Source organism: Oncorhynchus mykiss, chromosome 15, assembly GCF_057628025.1.
Source record: "Oncorhynchus mykiss isolate SJ-2025 chromosome 15, ASM5762802v1, whole genome shotgun sequence".
NCBI classification, from domain to species: domain Eukaryota; kingdom Metazoa; phylum Chordata; class Actinopteri; order Salmoniformes; family Salmonidae; genus Oncorhynchus; species Oncorhynchus mykiss.
Window position 1 is genome coordinate 28,957,020 of NC_143036.1, and position 24,640 is coordinate 28,981,659.

The 24,640-nt window shown below is 42.8% G+C and overlaps 2 protein-coding genes across 6 annotated transcripts in view; one reads left to right on the plus strand and one right to left on the minus strand.

Moving 5' to 3' along the window:
• The window catches only part of LOC110489939 (phosphatidate phosphatase LPIN2), a 36,361-nt gene extending 30,885 nt beyond the window's left edge, over positions 1–5,476 (plus strand). For 3 of the 5 annotated variants that reach the window (XM_021562960.3, XM_021562961.3, XM_021562959.3), the window contains exons 13-20: positions 156–244; positions 721–868; positions 1,116–1,264; positions 2,497–2,583; positions 2,897–3,049; positions 3,286–3,400; positions 3,495–3,598; positions 3,915–5,476. In XM_021562960.3, the coding sequence (XP_021418635.1) occupies positions 156–244; positions 721–868; positions 1,116–1,264; positions 2,497–2,583; positions 2,897–3,049; positions 3,286–3,400; positions 3,495–3,598; positions 3,915–4,059 (990 nt within the window). In that variant the 3' untranslated portion in view covers positions 4,060–5,476. Of the gene's footprint in view, positions 1–155; positions 245–720; positions 869–1,115; positions 1,265–2,496; positions 2,584–2,896; positions 3,050–3,285; positions 3,401–3,494; positions 3,767–3,914 lie in introns of all 5 variants that reach the window. The other 2 variants (XR_016486635.1, XR_016486634.1) reach the window with 1 other exon arrangement.
• A 516-nt stretch (positions 5,477–5,992) lies between these two features.
• emilin2b (elastin microfibril interfacer 2b) lies at positions 5,993–24,619 on the minus strand. The gene is made up of 9 exons (XM_021562958.3): positions 24,030–24,619; positions 23,465–23,590; positions 21,990–22,177; positions 19,633–21,768; positions 10,310–10,528; positions 9,311–9,361; positions 9,174–9,227; positions 7,153–7,269; positions 5,993–6,948 (listed from the first exon to the last, which is right to left on the minus strand). Exons 1-9 carry the CDS (start codon positions 24,173–24,175, stop codon positions 6,611–6,613), a joined length of 3,375 nt encoding a protein of 1,124 aa, XP_021418633.3. The 5' UTR covers positions 24,176–24,619; the 3' UTR covers positions 5,993–6,610.
• Positions 24,620–24,640: the final 21 nt, after the last annotated feature.

Here is a 24,640-nt window from a genome sequence, read left to right on the forward strand (position 1 = left end):
ATTGTACTGCATAATCTTAGGAATCATTTTTTCATTTCATAAATGGGCAGTAATTCCACTATTAATCAAGGAAAAACACTAGGCCATATACAGTCAGTGTTGACATGATGACGTTTCATTAACGGGCGATTAATGTTGTCTGCTCCGCTCTCCAGTCTTCAGAGGCCAAGATGGACAGACACGAGTCCCAACACAGAGACACAGAGAGCCCTGTCCTCGATCAACAGATTCCAGCAGTGCCACAGTGAGTCAGCTTAGCACCACCCTGTCTCACCCTGTCTGTCCCCCACCACCCCTCCCTGGCGTTATTTCACAAGGGGAAGCCCAATTATTCACACAGTGATGTCACCCGCCTCACCCATATTCATCATTACACCAACCAATGGGAAACTATATTAGCCCTGGAAAAACAGTGATTCATAGGAAATTCCCCTGAGAACATGCATGAGGGACCCCGTTTGGGAGTCTCATCTGTGTTTTTTCTTTCTGTAGTAAATGAAGCTTGGTGACAATTCAGTGTTGGGATACTGCCCTCTAGCGGCAGCATATACAAATGCTGGATGTTCATTTTAATAACTGATGTCTAGAGAAGCATCATTCCTCTCGTTATATTTTCAGAGTAACTACTCACTCCCCTAATCTTTACTCACATTAGTTTAATCTTATACTGTTTTTAGGAAGTCTGATGTTGACCTGAGGTTGTTGTTATTTGACATTCAGGCAGAAAGCAGTAGACGACTCCTCCAGCGATGAAGAATCGAAAGAGCTCAACACAGTGGCACCTACTGAGCACATGCACACAGAGCTACCTCCACCAACTGGCTCGCACTCCTACATGAAGTCTCTCCGCCTCTCGTCTGACCAGATAGTAAAGAGCTTCTAACTTATAAAGTGATATTATTTAAATCCTATAAAGTGATATTGGCACATAGAGTTGGATAGAGGGCACATCTTTGCATCCTTACCCTCATAGCTTCTGTGACAGAATGGGAAGCGCAATTGAGGGCAAGTGCACCCTCTGTCCTACTGTTAGCACCTGTCAGTGCCTAGAAGAGATTTTGGAAACCACTTCATGTCACTCTCTCAGGCACCACTTTATTTGTGTCTTCTCATAGGTCAGTCTGAAGCTGAGGGAGGGGCCTAATGACGTCACTTTTAGCATCACCACCCAGTACCAGGGGACGTGTCGCTGCGAGGGCACCATCTACCTGTGGAACTGGGATGACAAAGTCATCATCTCTGACATCGACGGCACCATCACCAAGTAAAGTGGCTTTCAATTCTGTTTAACTACATTACCCAGTCAGTCTCCTCAGTCTTAACTCCTAGGTTGAATCCCAAAAGTCATCCTTTTGGACCAGAACCCATATAGGGAATAGGGTGCCATTTGGGACGCAGTCAGATTCTTAGGAGACTCAACATCTGAAATGGGATTAAGATCCTCTCCTGATCTTTTAATTTCTCATCTTCTGTTCGATGTTGGAGGGCTGTCTGAAAATCAGATAATGGTCTTGTCCAAACACACGATTACACATAATTACACTTAAAGGTGAAATCTGGGATTCAAACAAAGCAGTTCTTCAAGAATCAATGGCTAGTTTACAAGTATAAAAATGTATATATCAATCCCACACTCTTAAATGTAAAGGTACAAGTTGGAACCAAATAGGGTTCTTGAGAGCGATGCCATAGGGGAACCATTTTAGGGCACCAGTTTATTTGTGTCTTCTCATAGGTCAAATTAAAGCTGACAGTATGCACTTTAACTGTATAGTCATTGCATGATTCAAATCAAATGTTTGGAGTATAGAGCCAAAAGAAGAAAAAATGCTTCACTGTCCTAATAATTACTAAGGGCTCTGTAAAAATTCCTTGATTTTTCTTTCGCGGTTGACTCTTCATTATCTGGATAGACACTTGTGGTTTCTAGCTAACGTTACATCAATCAAAACAGTGGAGCGTGTAGTGAAGCAAAACTTTAGTGGTCAAAATCATTCATCTTTGGGTGACTGGGGGGGAGCGAGTTTCACGTAACCATTTATAAACTGGTAATTAAAAAATATATATATATATTACAGACTAGCTAAAAAAATAAGTAAAAATGTATTATTTGCTCCATGGCTCTGTGGACCCACGGCTGTTTGGCTGATCTCAGTCGTAAAGAGGAATAACTTTGCCGCTGTTTCTGATTAATAAACAATGCCATGCTGGTGGGTGCTAACATTCAAATAAAACCCAGCCCTGAAATAATTTTCATGTCATATCATAGGAAAAGACACCACATTCACACAGATTTGCACGAAGTGGGGAGGTTGGATTTGTCACTTCAAGCTCAGATATATCATACTTTGACTAAAAGGATGACCTATTGACTTAAATCTGTATGCAACATCATGGTTAAGCTCTGGCCATCGTCTTTCAGCTACAAAAAGTGGATTTCTACTGATTTCTACTGGTGTGGGTTTTTATGTCTCACCAAATGCTCCTTTTTCTTAGGTCTGACGTGTTTGGCCAAATTCTCCCTCAGCTCGGGAAAGACTGGACTCATCAAGGCATTGCTAAGCTGTACCACTCAGTGCATGAGTAAGTAAGCCCTAGCCCAGGGCCTGCGTATTTATCAAGCGTCTCAGAGTAAGAGTGCTGATCGAGGATCAGGTTCCCCCTGTCCATGTTATCTTATTCATTGCGACCTAAAATGCTAAACGGATCCTTGTCAGCACTCCTATTTAAGTTGCTTGATACATATGGCCCTAGAACTACCATTTATCACATCCACCACTTAGTCAATGCATGACTAATCACATTCCTGTTTCACATGAAATGGTGGATAGGAGACGATCTAGACGATAGGAGACGATCTAATGTTGCAGTTATACTTCAATGTGCATTTCTTCAGGAATGGCTACAAATTCCTATACTGTTCGGCGCGGGCAATCGGCATGGCGGACATGACCAGAGGGTACTTGTACTGGGTGAACGACCGGGGAACCATCCTGCCTCGAGGACCCCTCATGCTGTCCCCTAGCAGCCTCTTTTCTGCATTTCACAGGTACAACTCACCCTTAACTTCTCAGTTGGTTCAGTCTGCTTGGATTTGTAATAGCATTGTAATATAGTTAGATTGCAATGCATTTTCTTTCCTCTTCTCCGCCTTTCAGAGTTAAAACTGATCTTTCAGTTCCTATTTGGTACAGTCTGCTTGGAATAGTAATAACGTTGTAATAGCATTATAATATAGTTACATTTCAAGGCTTTTTGATTCCTTTCTACTTAACCTTTTATCAGGGAGGTGATTGAAAAGAAGCCAGAGAAGTTCAAGATTGAATGCCTAACAGACATCAAGAACCTCTTCTACCCAAACACACATCCCTTCTACGCAGCCTTTGGAAACAGAGCAAATGTAAGCTTTGTTTTACCTTCTCATTGTGTACTTATTTTGGAATAGGATCAGAATTATGGTGATTGTTAAGACTACTCCTCTGTTTTTGGCTCAGGATGTGTTTGCCTACAAGCAAGTGGGTGTACCAGTGTGTCGGATATTCACAGTCAACCCCAAAGGGGAGCTCATCCTAGAGCAATCGAAAGGCAATAAGACTTCGTAAGTAGCGACTTCACAGGATTGTAATCATAATTACTCTTTTATCTCTCTGTATGTCAGGAGTGTGGGTTTCTTGGGGAGTATTTTGGCCGGATTCAATTGCCGACAAATGCCCCTTTTAAAGGCGTTCGTGGAGATCGCCTGATGTTCGCGGAGATCACATTCACGGTAAAATGCTGTGGATGTAGGCTCAAGCGTATATGACCTTCAAAGTCTAGTGCAGTGCGCTTGTCGACAACGTGCCTTTAATGAATCCCGACCTTGGTCAGTAAGTACAGTAACCGTTATCTAACCCCTTCCCTGTCTTTCACTGTAGCTACGGCCGACTGAGTGAATTGGTGGAGCACGTTTTCCCTTTATGCAGTAAGGAGCAGAGCGCCACCTTCAGTTTCCCAGAATTCAGTTCTTTCTGCTTCTGGAGACAGCCAATCGCTGAGGTCTGCCTTGAGGAGCTGCTCTGAAACAACCAATCGCTGATGTGCGTCTTGAGGAGCTGCTCTGATTTCTGATTGGACAGTTCCCACAGCTGTGGTATTATCAGGTATTAAGGCGATAACCAACAGACACTTCGGGTATGGTCGATGCACTTTGTGTCTTTTGGACGGGAAAGAAATCACTTGAAATCAACTGTATTTGTTGGAATCGATGTAAGCAATATTTTGTATTGCTTAATAATTGTATGGGTCTTCCCATGATGATTGCTTGTACTGCCTTAACTGATGACTATACTATGTGTCTACTGATGCTGAATTATATTCCATTGTTTAGTGCTCCACAGGTTTAATAGCGTTTCGTTGATATATCAGTAAGAACTGCGTCATGATCGATTTAGGCATACTTTCCAATACAGACTGTACAGCCATTTTACAGTACAATGTGAAGAGAAAGAAGACAGGCGTAGTCGTAAGGTTAGTTATTTGGCTTGAGTGATAACGCACTCCCTATGTTGGGGTGTCCCGCTGTTTGGGAAGGCCTTACAATATAGTGTATGCATGCTATGCTAAGTTTGAACTAAGGGCTCTCTTCAAGCCGTGTCGCGAAGGTTCAGTGTTACGGCGCGATTTGAAATTGAAAGGAAACCTTCCCGCGTTAGCGGAGACGACTGCATTCACGTTAAACGCCGCAAATGTCAGCCCAATTGGAAGTTACTTTTACCTTTATTTTGCGGAATCTGTAACGCTTCAGCGATACCGATTGAGTCGGTCGCTAATATGTTGCGCAGAGCTGCCAGTGGAACTGGCACCAGTCTTAGATACACGCATACTGTATGATAATAGATCGATTTAAGTGATCTGAGCAGGCGATGTTTTAGACATACATGCAGATGGCTGCAGTGAAGTTTAAGGCGATGGAAGGCCTTTCTAAAGTGTCGATGCTGCTGACACACAGGGCACACAACACTGGAGCCTTTGGATGGAGACAGACTAATATGCACTGAAAGCACAATTATATGTTTTAGCAGACGTTTTATGGGTTAACTTTGACAGTGTTTGTGTTATGAAATGAATGCTTCTTTATGGGATATATTTCTATTGTTATAACTTGGGTTTGTCTAGTATATTTTGAATTATTATACCATTGTATTTGATGACGTTCGGAGGTGTTGCAGAGTTCCTCAGTAACAAAGGCATTCTTTCTATGAAAGTGATATTTTGTGTGGAGAGTACACACATCTTAACACGCTGGTATTTGTTGTGTTTTTCAGTGTATCTATTAAGAGATTAATTTTACAGTTCACACACTCTCCAATCTTAAATGCCTTCACTGTTACTTGATTAAGTGTTATTTTTGAGTGTCACTATATACATTGAAGTGTATGTTTGGGATATGAATGTTTAGCAAAAAAAAGAAAAAAGATAAAATCTATGATTCCATGCAGATGTTTCCTATGCTTATTTCAGAAACTTGTTTTTGGGAAAGGAGGGTGTAACTTTTGGAACATCATGAACATCTTTTCACATGCCAACAATCTGTCTAAACGGAACTTACTGTTAAAAACAGTGTGATTTTTTTGCTGAGACCTTAATATATATTTTTATAATGGAGTGTTGCGCCACAAGTTGTTTTAGCACAAAACTATTTTCTAAAATACCTGCGATACCAATACAAATAAGTATAGTATATTACAGTGATACTTCCCCAGAGACAGATGAACTCGTGGATACCATTTTTATGTCTGTGTCCAGTATGAAGGAAGTTAAGATTTAGTGATGCGGACCAATGCTAACTAGCGTTAGCACAATCAATGGAAATCTATGGGTACATGCTAGCATGCTAATTGCCAAAATCCCAAAGTATCCCTTTAACCATTCTATCATACATTTATAGTGATACTATTAATTAACAATAGGCCTATATAATAAAGCAATAGTTAATAAACACTCATGGCCACTGTTTAGACAAAGCTTTTATTACTGGTACCAGGGGCAGAATTGAAGTTCTCTGATTCAAAACAGTTCATTTTCAGGCATTGTTCCTAAAGAACATTGTGACTCACTGGGAGGTGATGAAATACAAAGATCCTTCAAAACAACTGTGCTCGTTTTGAAGTTCTGCATCCCTTGTCAGGTAGGAAAAGGACCAGTCTATTTGTTTAACAGTAGTTCCGCTTACAATGCTATGTACAATTGATAGTCCTCAATAAAAATAGTCATTTGCAAATACCTAAAATTACACAGGTTTAAAATAAATGGTACAACAAATGTAAACAAATTGAACACACACATCAACACAAGCATACATTCAAAGATGTAATCTAAAAAAAAACGTTGCATTTAGAATATAATCACTAAATATGAATACTCCATGAATGGCAGTAGCCAGCCCCGTTCCCTCCATAACGCTGTTATGATAAAATATTTGATACACATTTATTTTTGTATGAAAGCTCTGTCATAAGATTGCTTTAAAGTACCATCATGAGTTACTACAATACCTGTAAGGCATACCCACATCTAAAGTAGAACTAGTGTTTTAAGGTTGGAGCTTTATAATGCTACTCATTGGTGGGGGTTATCTTTTTGAGGAGGTGGTGTAGAGAAGCACGGCGCTAAACGTCGAGAGGACCTCTGTGTTCTCTGAGATAGCAAGTTTGCCTGCGGTCATGACTAAACCTGCCCTGTCCCCACGCTTCAGAGTGAGAACCAGGCTCAGGGAGGCTGAGCCTCCGCAGTCACAGCTAGTGGAGCTAGCCCCACCTCCGCCACCATTAGCAGGAAGGTAACCAGCCGTGTCCAGCCTCTGGATGCTGTGGTTGGACACAGAGAGCACTGCCTCCACCCTGGCACCTCTCTGGGCTGTCAGCACAGCAGTCAGCAGGTAATGGCCCTCCATGGGAACATTGAAGATGCCTGGAAGAGTAGGAAGAAATAAGGGAGGGCGAATAAAGAGGGAACATCAGTCAACGACAAGGGGGCACTCATGTTAGCTGCATGAGGGACATACAAAAGTTGACAAATCTTGCACTTACAGTCTTGATTATTTGGGTAGGTTGCGGTTTACATTTAGGTTAGTGTGGTATCTGTGTGTGATTGGGACAGTGTTGTAGTAGTTACCTGTGTGAGGGTCGTAGTGTCCTCCATCATTCACCAACACCTTGTTGAAGCGGATGATGCCCACCTCACCAGGGAAGGGCAGGAGGTTGAGACCAGCCGTGAAGGACACCCGCTCACCTGACACACAGAGATACAGGGTTAAAGTTCAACCCTAAGTGTCTTCAGAAAGTATTCATACCCCTTGACTTTTTTCCAACGTGTTACAGCCTGAATTTAAAATGTATTACATTGAGATTGTTTGTGACTGCCCTATACAAACAAATACCCCATGTCAAAGTGGAATTATGTTTTTCAATATTTTTTGCAAATTACATAAAATGCAAAGCTAAAATGTATTGAGTCAATAAGTATTCAACCCCTTTTGTTATGGCAAGCCTAAATAAGTTATGTAATAAGTTCCATGGACTCACTGTGTGTGCAATAATAGCGTTTAACATGATTTTTGAATGACTACCTAATCTCTGTACCCCACACATACAATTATCTGTAAGGTCCCTCAGTCCAACACTGAATTTCAAACACAGATTCAACCACAAAGACCAGGGAGGTTTTCCAATGCCTTGCAATGAATGGCACCGATTTGGTAGATGGGTATAAAAAAAATAAAAAGCAGCCATTCAATATACCTTTGAGCATGGTGAAGTTATTAGTTACACTGTGTATCAATACACCCAGTCACTACAAAGATACAGGCGGCTTTCCAAACTCAGTTGCAGGATAGTAAGGAAACCACTCAGGGAATTCACCATGAGGCCAATGATGACTTTAAAACAGTTAGAGTTTAACAGCTGTGATGATAGAAGAAAACTGAGGATGGATCAATAACATTGACAGAGTAAAAAGAAGGGAGCCTGTACAGAATACAAATATTCCAAAACATGCATTCTGTTTGCAACAAGGCACTAAAATGGCGCAGCGGTCTAAGGCACTACAACTCCGTGCTTGAAGCGTCACTACAGACACCCTGGTCTGAATCGAGGCTGTATCACAACCGGCCATGATTGGGAGTCCCATAGGGTGGCGCACAATTGGCCAAGCGTCGTCCGGGTTTGGCTGGTGTAGGCCGTCAATGTAAATAAGAATTTGTTCTTAACTGACTTGCCTAGTTAAATTTAAAAAAGGTTATTTTGTCCTGAGTACAAAGTGTTATGTTTGGAGCAAATCCAATACAGCGAATAACTGAGTACCACTCTCCATATTTTTAAGCATTGTGGTGGCTGCATCATGTTATGCTTGTAATTGTTTTTCAGGATAAAAAATAAACGTAATTGAGCTAAGCACAGACAAAATCCTTGAGGAAAACCTGGTTCAGTCTGCTTTCCACCAGACAATAGGAGATGAATTCACCTTTCAGTAGGACAACAGCCTAAAACACAAGGCCAAATCTACACTAGAGTTGCTTACCAAGAAGACAGTGAATGTTCCTGAGTGGCCGAGTTACAGTTTTGACTTAAATCTGCTTGAAAAGCTATGGCAAGACCTGAAAATGGTTGTCTAGCAATGACAGAGGTTGAAGAAATTTGAAAAGAACGAGCAAATGTTGCACAATCCAGGAGTGGAACGCTCCTAGAGACCTACCCAGTAAGATTCACAGCTGTAATCGCTGCCAAAGGTGATTGATTATAATATATAATATACATTATATAATATATAATGTATTGACTCAGGGATGTGAATACTGATTTTATCAAGATATATATATATATATTTGTGAATTTTGTAAAAATGTTCCTTTCGCTTTGACATTATGCAGTATTTTGTTTAGATCATTGCCAAAAACATGTCAATTAAATCCATTTGAATCAACAAAATGTGGAAAAAGTCAAGGGGTGTGAATACTTTCTAAAGGTAAGTAAGTAAGTCACATTGACACAGCTTGTCCCCAAATTTGGGACACACATTCTCACTGTCATTTAAAAATAAAAATAAAAAAGTGTTTATTAGGACAGATACAGTAACTCTTGTCCATAACTGACTGGAATACTACTGCTTTAATCTGAAGAGACCTCTAAATATCTTACCTGTTAAAGTTAAGTATGGTTTGTGTAATGACGGTCTCAGGGGAATGTGGGCAACTGTTGAAAGAGGTTCATTTTCAGAAGACTCACAATTTTATATTCATAGTAAATTAAATCAAATGAGTCAAAATATCACTTACCAGAAATAACTGGCATATTAGGCTTTAAAGACCCTTTAGAGGGTGGGGAAGCTGTAAAATAATCAAGATACATTTCATGAGGTTTTGAAAGAAGGTCATTCATCTTGCAAACATACACTACCTTTCAAAAGTTTGGGGTCACTTAAAAAAAAGAAAAAAGAAAATCTATTTTTTTGTCCATTAAAATCAGAAATACAGTATAGACATTGTTAATGTTGTAAATGACTATTGTAGCTGGAAACGGCAGATTGTTTTAATGAAATATCTACATAGGCGTACAGTGGCCCATTATCAGCAACCATCACTCCTGTGTTCCAATGGCACGTAGTGTTAGCTAATCCAAGTTTATCATTTTAAAAGGCTAATTGATCATTAGAAAACCCTTTTGCAATTATGTTAGCACAGCTGAAAACTGTTGTTCTGATTTAAAGAAGCAATAAAACTGGCCTTCTTTAGACTAGTTGAGTATCTGGAGCATCAGCATTTGTGGGTTTGATTACAGGCTCAAAATGGCCAGAAACAAAGAACTTTCTTCTGAAAATCGTCAGTCTATTCTTGTTCTGAGAAATGAAGGCTATTCCAAATGAGAAACTGCCAAGAAACTGAAGATCTGGGACAATGCGGTGTACTACTCCCTTTGCAGAACAGCGCAAACTGGCTCTAACCAGAATAGAAAGAGCAGTGGGAGGCCCCGGTGCACAACTGAGCAAGTGGACAAGTACATTAGTGTCTAGTTTGAGAAACAGACGCCTCACAAGTCCTCAACTGGCAGCTTCATTAAATAAAGTCTCAATGTTTGAATCTACACTGTATTTGTGATCAATTTGATGTTGTTTTAACGGGCAAACAAATGTGCTTTTCTTTAAAAAACATGGACATTTCTAAGTGACTCCAAACTTTTGAACGGTAGTGTACCTACTTGCGTTTGAGTAGGTGTGCACATGCATTTGTATTCTGTACGTGTTTTTAGCCCCTCTCCCAGCTACCCCTATATCTCACCTGGGGCTCCAGCGAAGCCCTTGATGGGGGTCATGCTGCCGTCAGCCCCCTTGGGCGGTTTGGAAGAGATCATGATTCCGGGGGCTCCTGCCTCCCCAGTCTCTATCATATGTGGTGGTAGGGCCCCGTCTGGTATTGGCCCAATGGGCAGGACAGGGCTCTGAGGGACAGGCTTGGTCTCAGTGGGATTACCAGACTCCTCCACACCTCCATGAACGCCTGAAAAGGGGGTAATGACAAGCCAGGGGATAAAGAAAGGTTGAAGGATAGAGCGAGGGATAAAACCCCGGACCAGTTGTGGAGAGGTCAACATGTGTTAACAAACCAGCTGGTGCCGTGACGACTCCTGACACTGACAGACAGTTGGACTCTACCAGTCTCACTTCCCCTTGTGGCAGCGTTAAGTTAGGGACCAAAAACTACAATGAAGAAAAATTGTCTGGTCAAAAGAGAGACATCGGAGAATTCCTTTCAGACATTAAGGTCAAGCTTGCATTACTCTTAAACATGCTTTGTGCTTCTCGAGTGAAAGCTTTCACTTAAAGTAAAGTAAACCTCCCAGTAAAGTCAACCTCCCAGTTAAAGCTGGTTTGTGGGAACTCACATTGAGTATGCAGGGGGCCCTAATCAAGATTTGGTTAGGGGGTGGGGACCCCACCCACCTTGCGGGCAAAACATTTTAGTGGCCACCCTCTCTTGGCGGCAGTAGGGCAATTTATTTTGTTGTTGTTGCAGAAATTCCTTCTTGACCATGTGAACTTTCATGTGCCTTAATTACAAACTTGTATTGGATCTGTAAATATGAATATAAAATGTTAAGCTATGAGCCTTGTTTAGCCAAGGAGAAAGCACTGAGCTACAGTGCCTTCTGAATGTTTTCAACCCCCTTCACTTTTTCCACATTTTGATTAATTACAAAGTGGGATTAAAATGGAATCCATTGTCATTTTTTGGCAACGATCTACACAAAAATATGACTTTCAAGTCTTGCCATAGCAATTGTCAAGCCAAAACTGTAACTAGGCCACTCGTGAACATTCAATGTCGTCTTGGTAAGCAACTCCATCCAAAGCCTAATTAATAACTTCACCATGCCCAAAGGGATATTCAGTGTCTGCTTTTTTATTTTTTTATCCATCTACCAATCGGTGCTCTTCTTTGCGAGGCATTGGAAAACCTCCCTGGCTTGAAAGTCACTACTCGACTGAGAGACCTTAAAGATCATTGTACAGTATGTGTGTGGTAAGGGGTGGGACAGTCATTCAAAAATTATGTTTACCACTATTATTCCATGCAATTTATGTGATTTGTTCAGCAAATGTTTTACTCCTGAATTTATTTAGGCTTGCCATAACAAAAGGGGTTATTGACTCAAGACATTTCAGCTTTTCATTTTTAATTAATTTGTATTATTACGGGATGTTGTATGTAGATTTAGTGAAACAAAATCGCAATTTAAACTATTTTAAATTCAGGCTGTAACACAAAATGTGGAAAAAGTCAAGGGGATTGAATACTTTCAACTCATTGAAAGACAGGATTATGGATGGGGTTGACCATGCGTTTACATGTTCATTCTTAAAGTGATGGGTGGCGCTAAGGCTTAAGAGGGTGTGAACTATGCTGAATGGGTGTAAGCCAAAAATATTCAAATTTCACTTAAATTTGACATAAGCCCCCATAGAGCAATCTGGTCACATATCTGAGTGAGAGTTTCCAACTAAATCATAGGTGTACCCTGGAGGTCAGGCCCCCTGGGCACATGCCTGGTCAGTAATTCATCATGATTACAAGTTTTAGATAGCTGGCTAGACTAAACTACCTAGCAAAAATAAAAAAATAAAACTGTTTTTTTGTTGTAATGGCTTGTGAGTTTTTTCTTATTGGCCCAAATCCTGTGTACTTTTTAGCTATAGTACATGACCTATTACACATTTTGGGGGAATTTCACTCTCTACCCTGAGTATTTTTAAGGTTTATTAGATGGGAATGATGGTGAGATAAATAGGTGGGAGACGCAGTATACAGTGATTAAACCCTGGTCTCCAGTGGGGAGGCATTATGTTCTGTATGGGAGTGTTTCCCACTCAACACGGCTCTGCTCTCTCCTTCACCTTATTACTGTACTTTCTCTTGTCATTTTACACGAAAGAACAGTTATTATATAGAATGGTTCTCAATACGCCTGAGAGATTCTAATTGTCATCAAACAGTGAGTAATTCCCTGTCATCAGTGACCTAAACAGCACACCGCAGACACATCCACTGTGACAGGAGTCAAATGTTTGTGCATTCCTGACAGCCAGAGCTGAGATGACTAAAACAAACTACACATGAGTTTATCAGCTAATCATTAACCCTCTCAACATTGTTCTGGGGTGAAGTTTCCCCTTAGGTACAGATCTAGGATCATTTTCCCTTCCCATAATCCTAACCTGAACTGTTAGTGGGGAATATGCAAAACGGACCCAAGATCAGTGTGTCTAGGCAGGGGCAACGTCGCCCTACTCCTCATTATTCTCCTGAGCAGTCAATGAGATAACAGGCAACAGGTCCAAACTCTGTCTTCAGAGGGATTAAGCTGTACATGAAAGGCATACCTGCATACCAGGCAGCCTATCCCCCACCTCAGGCAACAGAGGTCAGTCGCTATAAAAGCCAGAACAACATGGTCTGGCTATTAAAACATTTATCTAGGATCAGCTTACCCTCCCCCAATCCCAACCTTAACCATTAGTGGGGGGGTAAATGCTAAACTGACCCCGAATCAGTGTCTAGAGGCAACATCACCCTACTCCCTAATAAACACTACACAGAGAGGGGACTAGAAGCAATCTGTAAAATACCACAGGAAGGAAGACTTGAGGCGGATTTTGTACATGTGTGTGTAATTTAGTGTGTGTGTGTGTTTAGTTTAGTTTGATTATGTGTAGCAGTCGGTTGGGCCTTGATGATTCTGACTGAAAGCCAATCTCAGCCTAAATCGCAGGGTAATGATTAAAGGATGGAGCTCTAACGTGTGCATGCACTATGATTAAAGACGTGGATGTAAACAATTGCAGCTGGGGGCCCCTGGCTTTAACTGTCGACCTGGAGGGAGTGTTACAGTGTATCCAAGAAATCCTACAGTCATATATATGCCATTTAGCAGACGCTTTTATCCAAAGCGATTTACAGTCATGCATCCCGGGAATCGAACCCACCAACCCTGGTGTTACAAGTGCCATGCTCTACCAACTGAGCTAGAAAAGACCACAGACTTACAGCCAGCCATTCCCTCCACCAGTCTGAGGATATATAAGAATCCCTGTGATATCCTATGTTCCGTACCACATCAGTTTAGTCTACTTTCAGGGGGAAAAAAGACAATTGAATATCTTCATATGAAGAAGAAAAAATATATATACGCTTTTTTTTTTTTTTTAACTCTGTCGGGGTCTCAACTTACGCCTGAGATGGAATAGAGTTGGAATAGCAGAATACACAAGGTGCAAATTCTCCTATGTCAGTCACTGATAGTCTGTCAATTCTATGCCAGCTAACATTTTCTAGAATGCCAAGTTAGTTTAGTGGCCAGCTATCATGGTCAAATTACCGGCCATGGGGCCCCCATTGATTTTGTCGGTCTCACTCAGACACCGTATTAAAAACGGCAATCATTATCCCTATAACACATGGCAAAATGTGTAGAATTGCAGGAAATTAACTCTAAAACTAGATGTGGTTATGGATGTGGGTACGCAGACCCGCAAGAAACTGTGGCCCCTCGATGAGTTCAGATTTTTTGGGGCCCCCACCCCCATCAAAATAAAAAAAAGAGCTAGATGGTGGTTTTAGCAAGAGAATAAAGTGACATGCTTTATTGCAGTGGGAGCTCAGAGATTGACTGTGCTGTGCATCATCAGGTCCTAGCTTGTCTCTGGACTATCTACCTTTGGCCAAAGCACATAGGAACCTGGTCAAATGTAGTGCACTATATTGGGGATTAGTGCACCATTTGGAACACTTGCCGTCCTGCCAGGGTTATCACGCTTGGCCTGTGTGTCTGTAACCCTTCAACCTTGGTTATCTGTCAGAGGGTCATTGACCTGAACAATATGGCCACTGAGGCAGTGGAAGAGGCAGAAAAGCATGCTAGCTTCTCTCTGTACTGCGCATAACTGAACTCTTAAGTGTTGTGTTGTCTGGACTTTCAGCAAGGAAGAGTTAACAAGGGTGAGTATATTGCATGTGTGGTTCTCACAGGCAAACATGGGCATGCACACACGTACACACACAATTCTAATCTCTGGGGAGTGATTGATAGGCTCAGGGGACACCACATTAGCCGCTTGGTTGTGACTAATGGTTTGGGAAATTGCCCTAATTAAACTACACTTCTGATTAACCGAACAAAACATATTTTTCCCGAGCACAGGTGGATAGTCTGGCCCTGTAAAATATTGACAATAGGGGCGATTTCATGCCAGCATAGCCTGAAAATATTTGTCGTATCTCAGATTGTTTTGGCAATTTTCACATCGAAACTTAATTGGTAGGAAGCATGTTTGACACGCTTTTTAAATTTACATCACAAATGATTTGAGAATACCATGATGAAAGTGGCCATTTTAGACCCTTTTATACATGCCTCCTGTAAGATCCTATTATCCGTACATGATACAGACAACATCTTGGTGTTATTATACTCCTAATAGTGTGCTCTAACAATTCATCATGATTTTTGTCTTAAATGGCTTGTGATACAACTGTAAAAAGCATATCAAACATCCTTCCTCCCAGGGAAGTTTCTATGTGAGAAATGCTAGAATAATCGGAGATACCAAAATAATGTTCCAGCTACACTGGCGTGGAATCTCCCGGTAGAGCACCACACCAGTGAACACAAACATAAATACACCAGACAAATCTGTTAGCAGTTTTAGACTTTAGATTTTCAGACCGGTCTTCAAGCCAAGCTAAATCTGGCGCTTGTCAAGCCGGGAGTGTCAGTCATTGAGCAGCCAAACACCATTTTAGGAAAATCTGATGTTTCCTTTCAGCAATCAATATATCTATTATCTAAACCATTGAGGAAAGTTGAGGGTCCCAATTCATGTCCCGCCCATTCAGCTCTTACTCAGTCTCTGAGTTTAGGAGGAAGGGTGTGTATGACGTCATGGCAGTACATGTGGCTCAGGGGATAGTCTTGACTGTGTCTGCGTCCCAAATGGCACCTTATCCCTTATGTAAGTGCCCTATTTTTGACCAGTGTCCATAGGGCTCCCCATAAGGCTTTGGTCAAAAGTAGCGCACTATATACGGGATAAGGTTCCATTTGGGATGCAGACTGTGTTCATTTAAAGAGAGACTGGGCCAGGCCAGTGTGTTAAACATATTCAACAAAACCAGAGAAAGAGGAGGCAGGGGGATATGGAGAAAGAGAGAGGGAAAATAAGGGCACTGAGGGGGAAGAGTAAGGTTGAAGGAGGGTGTGATGTCATGTCAACCCAGTAGCGCCTGGTCTGAACCCGGTCCACTCTGCTCTCGAAAAACAAACCTTCTTCTTGGTTCCTATAAGTGGACAATTGATAAGCCAGTGACAGAGGTCCCTATAAATGGACAGCACTTTCCACTTCCTGATAAGTAGCGATAGTCCGCTGTGCACGCTAAAGACCAGTCCAGGACAAAAGAGAAGCCATGAGCCAAGTATGAGCCAATGATATCCCAATGTGATCCATGGTAAAGCAGCATCCAGTCAGGAACATATGACAAGCGAAATGCCCTCTAAGGGCAAACATTGAAACATTCCAGCTGATAGAATAATGATTTTAAATATAAGTTATTACTATAATAACAAGTCAATGGCAGGGTACTGACACTTCATTTCTCAGAGTCTCCGAGTGCATGCTTCGCACACGGGTTGAAACAGTGACTCCGATCCAAAGTCTCTCCTTGTGGCTTCACAGCCAGGATCAGGCCCCTTCCCCATTGGACTCCCAGACCAGAACATGCAGAGCTGCTCTGTAAACCAGTGAGTCATATAGAGCTGGATTCAGAAGAAGAGACGCAACCCTCATAAATGTTATGGAGTGTGCTTCCAGCTCCCTTATTCCCAGCTGTGGACCTCATCGGAGTCCGGTTGAGTTCGCCTGGGCCCATGTTTACAAAGAGCCCATGTTTACACTAGTTATCTGCATTGACCAAGGATATGGGGGTTCTGAACTCTCAGATGACCATGAAACAGCAAGGCTAGTCTTAACAAAAATATAGTTATAACAGAGTATAGGTCTTTACGGGTTCCAAAAAGTTGAACCCGGACAGACCCGAGGGCAATCAGACCAGATTGGACCAGTGACAAATAAATGACATTTATCAGCCAAGTTGCTCTTCTGGTTAATGAATAGGTCTTTATATGTTGTCTAAACCTTCTATAAGTCAATAAAATGCACCTTATTAGCGTACAATAAACATGCAGAGCTGTGGTCACATAGAATCAAACAGGAACCAAACTAGACCAGAGGGACAAAATAGAATGTTGGGCCCGGGTCGGGTATATCGGTTCCAACTGGACCTGTCAAGACCTTTACTACAGAGATAAGGAGCCCGCCAAGCATTGCTCGGACACAAACTATTTAAAATAACCGTGTGTGTTCAATCAGTGCTGCCTCTGAGTCAAAACCCAGGGAGATTGAAATCCAGCTTCCCGTTGCCCTTAGTTCTCACAAAGAACCTAGCTAGGTTTACATTCAATTTGCGACAGATTTTCATGAAAATATTCTAAACGAGCACAAAACAATATGTACATTTTCCCACCAGGGGTGTTTCCATCAAACTGGCTAGTTGCGGATAAAAAGCTGTGCGTCATGACGTAACGCACATAGAAAGCACTTAGTCATCTAACTTTTTATTTTAAAATAATAATAATGAAGTTCTATGTGTTTCCATCCTGTTTTTATCTCTGTCGATGGTTTTGGCACAAAGTCTGTGATAAACAAAGAGGGGTCGGCGGGGAGGGGCACATAGATTTTGTAGTAATGTTCCAATCACTCAAATATCACATTAATACACGTTAGACATGGCAAAATGTATATAATTGCAAGACAATTAGCTTTAGAATTGCAAAATGTTCTCTGCACCCCATGACAAAATTTGTAAAATTGCAGGAAATACACTGTAAATACACCTTCTAAATGTTTCTCTCTGCCACCAAGAGGGGTGTGAACAGTTTGTGTCATGAACAGTGCTTGTACCAATAGAAATAGATGTGGTGGCAGGGGATGTAAAGTTTACCAACAAATTTGCTATTTCCATCAGGCCTGTCGTGACATTTTTTGTCCAACGTACATAAAAAGGTTGGATGGAAACCTGGTAAGAGACATACACTAACAGGTCCTACATTAAATACACATTACTAGGCACGATTTAAATCAACAACCTTAAGCAACCCAAATGGGCTCCAGCTGCAGCTCTGAGATTTATCTTACTAGCACCATTTGATTGTAATTTCCAATTTGTGCTACTGGAACACCTTGATGATATATACTGTGGTGTAACCAGTATGAAACTAACTTAGCAGGAGAGCACTGACGTGGGGGAAGTGTAGGTTTAAGAACAAATGAGAGGTATAACCTGGATAATTGGAATAATCATGCATATTTTAAGCAAGCAAAGTGGTCAATCTTATTTAATCTTTAGCCTAATAAACTGTGTATGATTTTCTAAGTTGTAGTGGTAGGAAAACAAAGCATCGCGACTGCAAGTTTACTTCGACATGATGGTTATTGTGACTCCTGTTTGCCACATCTTCAATTTAAGCCTAGAAGACGGTGTGTGCCCTCAGACATGGAGGGAGGCAAAGGTCATTCCACTACCCCAGAGTATCAGAGCACACTATTAATTGTTAAAACAGCCAACCAATCAGCCTGTTACAAATTTTGGGAAAACAAGTTATTTTACAGAAGACAAGTTAACAACAGACTTTCAACATGCTTATAAAGAAGGGCACTCCACATGCCTGGCACTGACATAAATTACTGATGATTGGCTGAAAGAAATTGATAGTAAGAAGACTGTGGGAGACCTCAGTGCCGCTTTTGATTTAATTGATCATAACCTATTGCTGAAAAAACGTAGGTGTTTGCATTGTCTGCCTTATTATGGATTGAGAGTTATCTATTTAATAGAACACAGTGTTCGTTAATGGAAGCCTCTCTCATGCAAATTCGGTTGAGTGTGGTGTACCGCAGGGCAGCCAACTAGGGCCATTATTGTTTTCTGTTTTTAAAGTGACCTTCCACTGACTTTGAATAAAGCCTGTGTGTCCGTGTATGCTGACTACTCAAAAGTATACACGTCGGCTGCAACAGTAAAATAACTGACACCCTTAACATAGAGCTCCAGTCAGATTTAGAATGGGTAACTAAGCAATAGGCTGGTGCGAAATATCAAAAAAACAAAAAACATAATTTTTGGGACAAATCACTCACTCAACGCTAAACCTCATTTAGATCTATTATTGAATGTGGCTATTGAGCAAGTTGAAGAGACTAAACTTCTGGAGTGTAACCCTAGATAGCAAGCAGTCATGGTCAAAACATATATACTCAATGGTTGCCAAAATGGGAAGAGGTCTGTCCATGATAGGGCGTTGCTCTACCTTCTAGCCATCTCAGTCGACTAGACAGTTTCTATGGGCCCTAGTTTTGTCACACCTGCCCAGCCTTGTGGTCATCTGTGGCAAAGATGGACATAGTCAAATTGCAGTTTGCCCAGAACAAAGCAGCACGTATCGCACTTAGATGTACATGGAGGGAAAGCGTCATTAACATCCATGTCAGATTTCCTGGCTCAAAGTTGAGGAGAGACTATTGGTCTTTGTGCAAGGTATTGATGTGTTAAAGGTACTGTCTGTTCATGCAGTTGGCACACAGTTTGGACAAGGCATGCAACCAGAGGACATGCAACCAGAGGTCTCTTCCCAGTTCCCAGGTCCAGAACAGAGGCTGGGGAATGCACAGTATAAAATAGAGCCATGACTACATGGAACTCTGCCATCCCAGGTAACTCAAGCTAGCAATAAAACCAGTTTTAAAAAAAACTGATTAAACACCTTACTGCACAATGGGGACTGTGAAGAGACACATCCATTTTATTTATCTTGTTTTGTAATTTGCACTGCATTATACCTAGATAATGTGTGTATGTACTGATATGTAGGCTGTGTGTGACGTTTTAAATGTATTTCAGTACTTGACTAATAATGTTCTGTGCTTAGTAAAATGTCATGTTTCAGCGGCTAATGGGGATCTTAATAAATACCAAATCTCTGTGTCAAGTCTTACCAGTGTTCTCAGGACTGGTGGTTAGATGATGGAGGTCCTGGGTGATGACTGAGAAGTGGTCCTGGAGGTTCTGATATGTTCCCTTCAATCCTTCGATGTCCTTGGTGTGGGCAAGCAGGGTGTTGTTGATCTCGCTGACACAGTTCCACAGGCCGGTCACGTGCTTGTTCAGCCCCTCTTTGATCCTGTGCAGGCTGCTGGAGATGGGCTCCAGCCTGCTGCACATGTTATCCAAGCTGGCAACCCGGCCATCTACAGTTTTAACGTCCAGAGCTACACCCTCGGTCCTGTTCCTGCAGTGATCTGCCTCGGACCTCACCTTCTGTCCCAGTTCCTCCAGCCGGGCCCTTAGCTCCTCTCTCTGGGCCAGGTGGAGCTCCTGCAGGTCCCTGGCATCATGGGCCGGCCCCACGCTGCTCTGGCAACAGGTGTTCAGTTGCTGGAGCTCCAGGGACTGCCGGCTGAGAGATACACCCAGGGCCGATAGAGAGCCCTCTTGTCCTCCAATACGCTCGCTGGCAGCTCCCAGCTCTCCCCGCACATCTTTAAGATGAGCACTGAGAGAGACACCAAAGTCTGACAGAGAGCCTTCCTGCACTCCAATACGCCCACTGAGAGCTTCAAGTGCTTCTTCCACACCTGCAAGACTGGTACTGTGGTTCAGAAGCTGCCCTTGGAGCTCCAGGGACAGCTGGCTAAGAGAGAGCCCCAGGGCTGACAGGAAGCCCTCCTGTCCTCCCATACGTCCTTTCAGAGCCCATAGCTCTTCCTGTGTATCTGTAAGACTGGCGGTATGGTTCAGGAGCTGCCCTTGGACATACTCCTCCATGTCTCCAAGACTAGCTGAGTGGCCTTTCATGCTAGACTGCATGGTGTCTAGGCTAGTTTTGTAGACCTGGAGGTTATTTTGAATGCTCTCTATGGCCAGTTGGTCAGACTTGCACTCTGTAGAGCACAACTGGTTAAGGGCATTGAATCTGTCCTCCAGAGCCTGAATGCTGGTCTTGTGAGAGGTCACCTCACCCGGCAGTGCCTCCAGCACAGCCTGAGGCCTAGATAGGGGGCTGCTTATCTCCACCAGTAGACTGGTTACCCGGTCCTCCATGGAGCTCATCCTGTCCTCAATGGCCTTCTTCAGGTTTGTAGCCCCCTCTGCCCACTCTCTCCTCAGCTTCTCCTCTAGGAAGAGGCTGTGCACTTCCACGCTCCTCTCTGACATGTTTAGATGGGCCTCCAGCTCTTCCACATGGGGCAGGAGTTGGTCAGGCTCGGGCTTCTTCTCTAGGCTGGACTGGAGTCTTGGCTGGGCCCCAGAGGCCCGGAACAGCTCCTTCTGCAGCTCCTGCAGACCTGGTGGGGTTCCGTCTCCCCTAAGCAGACCAGGCAGCTCATTCTTGAGGTCCTGGATCTCCTTGCGGAGGTCCATCTCCTTGGACTCGAGGAGCTCAGTCAGGCTGAGGTAGCTGTTCTCCTGGAACTCAGACTGCTCCTGCACTGATAGAATCTTATAGTCACACGAGTTCTTCAAGTCCGACATCTTGATCTCCATGCCCTCCATCATCTCGTCCCTTAGGGCGTGAAACTTTGCATCCACGTAGGCGCGCAGGGCCGCGTCATAGGCCGGGGGAGCCGGAGGGGGTGTGGCCAGAGGGGCCTGTGTGGCCTCCATTAGCAGACGTAGCTGTCCGTCATGGTGGTTGACCCTGGAATGGAGGTCATCCAGGGTGTTGCTCTTGGTGTTGAGGGTGTCTGTGAGGTTGTTGATCTTGTTTGTGAACTCGTCCATGTCCACCATTTTGTACTCCTTTTCCATGGAGAGGTCCTGCAGAAGCATGCTCTGCTGCTCGCCACGCACGCTTTCCGGCTGCCGCAAGTTGTTGAGCAGCGTGACCAGCATCTTGCTGGCGTCCTCCTGCAGATCCACCCTCAGGTTGGCAGACAGGCTGGTCATGGCTGCCTGCATGTCCAGGACCTGCTGTGACAGACGCTGCACTTCCTCCTCCATCTGCTGTGTCGTTTGACTCCCTCCCTGGCTCGCCACCTGGCCACTCACCCCCCCCTGGCCTGTCTGACCTCCTGGCTGCCCCTCTGCCCCCCAGGGGTGGCCACTCTGACCCCACGCCTGCTGCCCCGGACCTACAGAAGGAAAATCCAATGGTTAGGATGTCCTCTTTTCTACTAGGGAACCCATATTTATTATTGTGGGTTAAATCTATGCTTTACATTACTACAGTAGTAGAGTAGTGAAAAACATTCCTAAACTAATCATATGACCAGACTAGCATACTAGTTATGTATGGGTTGTGGCTCAGGTATGTGTCTCTAAAAGGTGAGGTATGTTTAAGCAGCTCTCTTACCCTGTGTCTCTGCGATGTGTCCAGGGGCAGGAGGCGGGTTGGACCGAGGCCCCAGGACTGTCTGACGGAACGGGACACCTTTCAGGTCTTTGCAGTCATGACCCTGGTACCCTGGACAGCACCTCCACTCCAGCTCTGTCACCAGCTTATAGCCAACCTTATACATGGGGCGGAATTGGGTTCGATACCTGGAAAAAGGAAAAGGTAATATGGCAAAGAAAGAGATGACCTAAATGTGCATTCACATTTTCTATAATTTGGAGATTGTTTTGACTTTAAATTTGTCTAACCATATGACCATTGGGAACACAAGGTCAAAAGGAAAAACCCACAACAAGACAATCTAGCAATTATGTTCACAACATAAAACCCCCTCAATGTTATTCTCCACTGGGCTTCTGCTTTCAAAGTTTCAATGGACATTTCCTGAATGTGAGTAATGTGAGCAATGCTTTGCCAAGTTACCACTACGCTTGAGCAGTGACCCCTCTCGGGAGAGCAGTACAGGCCTTGGAATCCCAGCAATAAAGACCTGTTTATGACAACAGCCTCCAGATGGGCTAGCTAGCCAGTCACACTCCTAATGCATCATGCACCCCTTTTTAATGCTGCTTAATGTTTTCCACCATTTACACCCTGTCAAATGTGGAGCCACGCTTCGTCACTGGCCCCAGGACATGTTTCCCAACACGATGCTCAATAATAACACATGAAAGCAGCCAACCCAGGGAGAAATGTGTGGGGGGGGGGGGGGGGGGGGGGGCTGTGTGCGTAACTGTACCATGTGTGCCAATACAAAGCAGATGATTATTTACAGTTTAGCTAAATAAATAGATTTTTCATCATAGCTGCACAATCTTTAATTCCCCTCATCTTCCATAAGGCTCAATGGGATCACGGACATGTTTCTTGTCCCAGACAGTGACAAATAGACCATAACGGATCAGTCAATCAAACTCACTGGTTCGTCATAAACATCTAAATCACTTGCAGATGATCTGTCATAAATACGGAATAATCTGAGGATCTGAAAGGGTGAATGCAGATTACAGAAGATAATGGGACAAGTGTGCCAAGAGGATAATTACACCTACTCAGTGCTTGTGACCCTCTGCTGCTGTAGTGCAGTGATAAACTAGCCGATGGAGATCATGAATACAGTAGCCGACATTAACAGCTGACCAGTAATTTTCTTTGCTGATATTATAAAGCACTTTACACAAGTTATTCGGAATGCCAATAAACAATGCAATCATGTGATGGTGTTTTAAATACTAGGCAGAGGATGGGACAATGGTCATGGATCCTAAACATTATTGGTTGATATGTGGAAGTATTTTTAACATTCAAAGTAATCAATAGTGTTCAATGTCAACTTTCTTTAATGATGTTGAGTCACTGCTGTAACACCGCTCTCGAGACCAATAAAAATAGCAGCACCCCACCCTCTCGAGAGAGCCTCTTGGGCCACTTACATCACTTGTTGCGCGCAGTTGAGTTGATGCATCTGGCAAGGCGCAGACTCCGGCTGCACAAAGCTCTCGGTGCCACCCACGACCGCATAGCTCACGTTCTTCTGCACGACGTATGCACACCAGTTTCTGAAAAATGGAATTATTGAGTCACACAAAATGACGAAAACAATTCAGCCTATGAAAGAGGAATGGTGAAGTCCTTGAAGTAAAACAATCTAATCATTATATAGGCCTACCATAAATGTGTTGATTTCATTATTCTATTAAATTGCAGTGACATTTTTATTGAACTTTTTATTGTTGTTGCCATTGGCCTATTTTAAAAACAAATAACGTGTAAACCCATAAGTATGTGCTTTTTTTGTTCTAATTTCAATGAAAAATAAATCAATATATATTTCAGCATAGGCCTACAGTAACAATAAAAAGCCATAAAACATGTAAATACTCTAGACAATTTAGACTATTGGAGTCTCCAATAATATAACCATACATTATCAGTCAAAACTATAGACAAATGTCTGATTATACATACAGTACAAACAACTATGAAAACTTCACTCACTTGTTCCTCTGTCGTTGTTCTGAGCCAGAGTATGCGCTTCCCTGGAACATGTTATACCGTGACGGCGTTCCATTGATCAATGGAAAGGTGAGCAATAAGGGAAATAAGGCACTTTTTAAGACGAATCCGGTGGGAAGGCACTTCATTTTAATACAACGGAAAAAAGTAGACAAATATTAAACATGTAAGCATTGAGGTTAGACGTTTTGGTCCCTCTCCTAGCAGCAACTCGAAAGGCTGATAATACAAACTTTCTTCCAGGGTATAGCAGCCTGTGACGTGACGTTCGGGGTACAGCGAACCCCCTTCACCAGCGCTCCTCACTCCCAGAGAGTAAAATGCGCTCCCAGTAGAACAGTGATTAAATCCCGTTTCGTAGTTTCCTCACTCATCTGCTTCAGTTTGTATCGGAGATCATGTTCCCTGCTTTCTTGAAAAATACTTGAATGTGGTTGACTGCATGCATGCAACTCTAGTGACGAAGTCCCCAAAGGAACGCTTTCATATCCAGCCCACTGGATAATGCAATACAGTGCTTTACACCAGGTTTTCCCAAACTCGGTTCTGGACCCCCGGCTTTGCAAACATGTGAGAGTGTCAGACTAGCATCA

Bases quoted from the DNA above. Each gene is read 5' to 3' on its own strand.
- emilin2b (XM_021562958.3), bottom strand. From the start codon at position 24,175: ATGAAGTGCCTTCCCACCGGATTCGTCTTAAAAAGTGCCTTATTTCCC. The intron at 10,529-19,632 runs GTAAGACTTGAC...CCCCCTTTTCAG, and splicing joins CACCAGTCCTGAGAACACTG to GCGTTCATGGAGGTGTGGAG. The intron at 6,949-7,152 runs GTAACTACTACA...CTACTCTTCCAG, and splicing joins ACACTACGACCCTCACACAG to GCATCTTCAATGTTCCCATG.